This window comes from Chrysoperla carnea, chromosome 1 (assembly GCF_905475395.1).
Source record: "Chrysoperla carnea chromosome 1, inChrCarn1.1, whole genome shotgun sequence".
Classification (NCBI taxonomy): Eukaryota; Metazoa; Arthropoda; class Insecta; order Neuroptera; family Chrysopidae; genus Chrysoperla; species Chrysoperla carnea.
In genome coordinates, this window is record NC_058337.1 from 6104033 (window position 1) to 6108111 (window position 4079).

The 4079-nt window shown below is 31.1% G+C and overlaps 1 protein-coding gene across 1 annotated transcript; it reads left to right on the forward strand.

Annotated features, from left to right (window-relative positions):
- Window positions 1-275: 275 nt before the first annotated feature.
- Window positions 276-1772, forward strand: LOC123290935. The gene is made up of 3 exons (XM_044871321.1): window positions 276-411; window positions 668-832; window positions 1439-1772. Exons 1-3 carry the CDS (start codon window positions 289-291, stop codon window positions 1622-1624), a joined length of 474 nt encoding a protein of 157 aa, XP_044727256.1. The 5' UTR covers window positions 276-288; the 3' UTR covers window positions 1625-1772.
- Window positions 1773-4079: the final 2307 nt, after the last annotated feature.

The window sequence follows — 4079 nt, forward strand, 5'->3', positions numbered from 1 at the left end:
TACATCGATTTTCGTTTTTGTTTGTATCAATGTTTCAAGAGTTAGGATTCTGTACCTGATAACAGCTAGGTAAGAGGTGATGAACTCCAAACGGCTGGATAAATTTTGTTGAAACATTCTCAATCAAATTACATTTCGAACAAAACAAAAAAACAAAATCAAAATTGATTCATTTATGTCGAGGTTTTGTTAGATTTTTAGTAAAGTAAAGGAAAAACTAAATAGATACAATTTTGTTTTTAGAGCACTTTGGATGCTAAATTTAAAGTCTGGGACTATATTAAAGGTATGGAGAAGAGTAATTATATCGAGTTAATCGACGTCAAACTTACGAAAATCAACAAAACACATTTTGGCTTTTCTGGCACTTGTATTATAAAGCATAATAATTTCACAAGAAAAAATTTATTGGTAAAAAGTATTGCGAATACAGTTTAATCTGAAGTAGGGGAGAGTAGCCAAAAATGACTTTATTTTAAAGCCTCTGAAAGAACCTGATTTACTGGGTAAAAATTAAAAAAGCGCATATTAACCTTTAGTCTATGAATTCATCAACAGAATTTGCAAATAAACCACCTGCTACCAGAAAAACGCGCAGTACTATTTAGGCTTCTCTCTCCTAATTAAAAATTTTTTTATCGTGAATAAAAACTGAATATTTTAAAAGGTGTCAATACACGCTGATCAAAAATATGGCAATGGATATCATCCAACCTCTTTATGCCAACTGGAAAAGATGAATTTATGCAATCTGTTTGACAATGATGTAATGTTGTTTCCAGCTTTGAAGGCCCATATCAAACCGGAGTTAACAGTATGTCCAATTCCTGCGGTGAGTTCAATAGTTGTATGTTAATTAGCATTGATGTTATTTTCCCAAGCTGTACGCCGATACGCGTATGACTAGTGTCTTTTTTTTTCTTGTATAGTATTGTAATCGCGAAAAAACTCGAACATTTTAATCAAAAAAAGTGAAATATGTAGGTACGTCATCTTACCTATCACAAGATTCAAACATAAGCGATTAAGCGTTAAGCGATTTGCTTCGTTTAACTATTTAGTACAGCTCGGCAGAGATTTGTCAGACGATACGATAATACAAGTAAATATAATAATAATAGGGTTTAACCTCCGTTTCTCTGACATATACACCTATAACAGAGGCCACCCACATCATCATTTGTTAATCTCTATTTATTTAATTACAAACATATTTACAATTACATTTTGATGTGGGTGGAGTCGGTTACTTCGTTCTTATCCAAGCGACGACAATGTGATCAATTCTGCACTCCCATTAATTATTAAATTGTTCACACTGCCGCTTCCTGGATTCGAACTCGCAACCTGATCAGACAAAGACAAACGCCTTAGACCGCACGGCCATTTAGGCTCTACAAGTAAATATATAATTAACATGCTTTTTTTATGCGAACAGGGTACGTACAAAATGACCAATTATATTCCAGATCCCAATGCGTATCCACCATTTGTACCAGGATATCCAGGAAGAGATAATTGGAGGATAGCTTTTACTTTCTATGATGGAGATACAATTATTACGGGAATATATGCATTTGTTCAGTTTACTTATAAGACTGATATACGGGACATTTTATCTTAATATTATAAGAGTAGTAACACATGAGCGCTGATTTTAACGCATTCATCTCACGTTAATAAGCGTTAAATTTGATGTTCGTGTTAACTGTTCTATTTAAAACAATGCATTGAAATACTTGTTAAATTAAATCAAACCAAAAACATTGAAATAATTACAAGATACAGAAACATTTCAAATTACAAAACATCCCATTTTTGTTAGAAACATTTTGAAGAAAAATGGTAAGATTGTACAAAAAATATACAACAAACAATTTTGGCTGAAGCTTTGCATTCAATCACCTTTTCAATAAAGTACAAATTTCTAATTTAATGTACTTTTTTTATTTCTTACAAAATACGCATCTGAATGAGCTTTTAATTGAACCTAAAAGCTTAGATCGAGTTTTATCGCGGAATATGTACTTTTGAACCTAAAAATTGTTGTTTAAAACATTTTAAAAAGATTACGAATGTGTATTATCTGTGTTAAAAATAAAAACAAAAGTTCAATGTTAATGGTCAATTTTTTTCAACCTTCGCCCTATTCCATCTTTTCATTTTTTTCTCTACTTTTCAAGGATTTTTCGGGCATATGAGATGACCTTTCAAACAATAGAAATCAAAATCGATTAATCCGAAAAGTCAAGAAGCTACGATGCCACTGACAGACACACAGACATGTTAAACTTCACAATCCTTTCTGTTAGTCCTGAGTTAAAAAGAGGTTTCATCTTAGAAAAATATTATTTCATGAAAATTAGTGACATAACTGGTAGGTTTTTCTAAATATACAAACATTCTTATTTTGATGTCAGCTATGAGTACGCTTAGAATGTTTTAACTGTGGCATTTTTTTGACAGTGAGATACGTCTTAATACACCATCCTCTAAGAATGTACAAAAATGGCTCGGCTTTTTGAAGAAACGGTAAAAAATGTTAAAAATCAGATCGTGTTAGCCCCAAAATTTATTCAGGATCTTCCCGATAGTATACTTAGGACCAAAGATGTATAAGTTCGTGGTGAATATACTTCATTCAACAAAACGGCAGTTTCTTTGAATATTTTGGTACTTTGAAAATTGTCTAATAAATTTGTTAATTTTCTAAAACAGTACCGCCATGCAATTTTAAAAAACCTTGAAGATTTTTCAGTTTCAACAAATGAAAAAAAACTCGCTTATTTTCTGAATAAAATTTCGCTTATACAAACGTGAATACTTAACTAATACTTACAGGAGAAAAATCAAACTGTCCTCTTTTTGATGTCAGTTAAAATAAAAAATATGAATTTCCTGTTTTAATGTTCTTTAATGTTTTCCGAGAAATTTTACATGCAATAATGAAGGACAAACCATTATTTGAGAAAAAAATGTATTCATCAGTTCTGTTATATTTTTAATATTGTATTCAAAATTGTTCATGATGCTTTTTAATTTAATTCTATTCATTTTTTTATCCTATTTTTGTGACAGTTACGTTAATTCGATTGTAAGTATTCATATATTTTACCGTTTATCACTTGCAAACTTAGCCCATGGCTGAAAACCTTGCTGATAAAGATTGCATTGTTTATGTATTCTAGAAAAACTCCTTAAATAAGAGAAATTTTCGAACTGCGACGTCCTATTTTATAAGCTAATAAAATAACGATTTAAGGATTAATTTTTTTTACGAAAATTGACAAATTGAATGAATTGAGTGATGTACCTTTCAGCGTGTGTTGGTTTCGTAAAATGTCTCTCTCCGAGTAAACCAACTTTAACTTTTTCCCTAAAATGCTTTGTTGATCAAATAATTAAGGCTGCATGTCTCTCTACTAATACAAAATAAAGTAAACCCGACTTAATTGAATCCCAGCAAATATTACAATGATATAAAATTTTGTTTTTAGACCACTTATGATATAAAATTAAAAGGATGGGAACAATTGCAGGGTGCAGATGACACTCCATTCATAAAGTTAAAAGAATTAAAAATGAAAAAAGTTAATAAAACTCATTGGGGTTTGGATGGAAAATTTAGTGTAATACGTGATGATCTAGACAGAAACAGGATTTTGGTACAAAAACTATGTTTATAAAATTCATTCAAAATAATTAATAAATTTTTATCACATTTCAAAGGTAAGTGTGGTTGGTGCTGTAAAACTTGGTAATGGCTATTCAGACACGTCATTACTCCAAATGAAAAATGTGAGTTTTTGCCAAATGTTCGACAACGACAAAATAGTAATGCCAGATTTGTTAGCATCTATACAACCAACTGTTCTTGTTTGTCCTTTTCCAAAGGTAAGTTTTATACGAATTGAATAATTTGTATCAATTTTTTGGATTTTAAAGTTATTAGTGGCAATTAAAGTCGGCCGAGGCGAGGCTAGTCATCATTCTAACGAGGCGAGGATAGTAAACATACAACCCCATCCGAGGTAGAGGCAATGGTCATATTTAAAAAGCGAGGCGAGGCAAGTATGTAC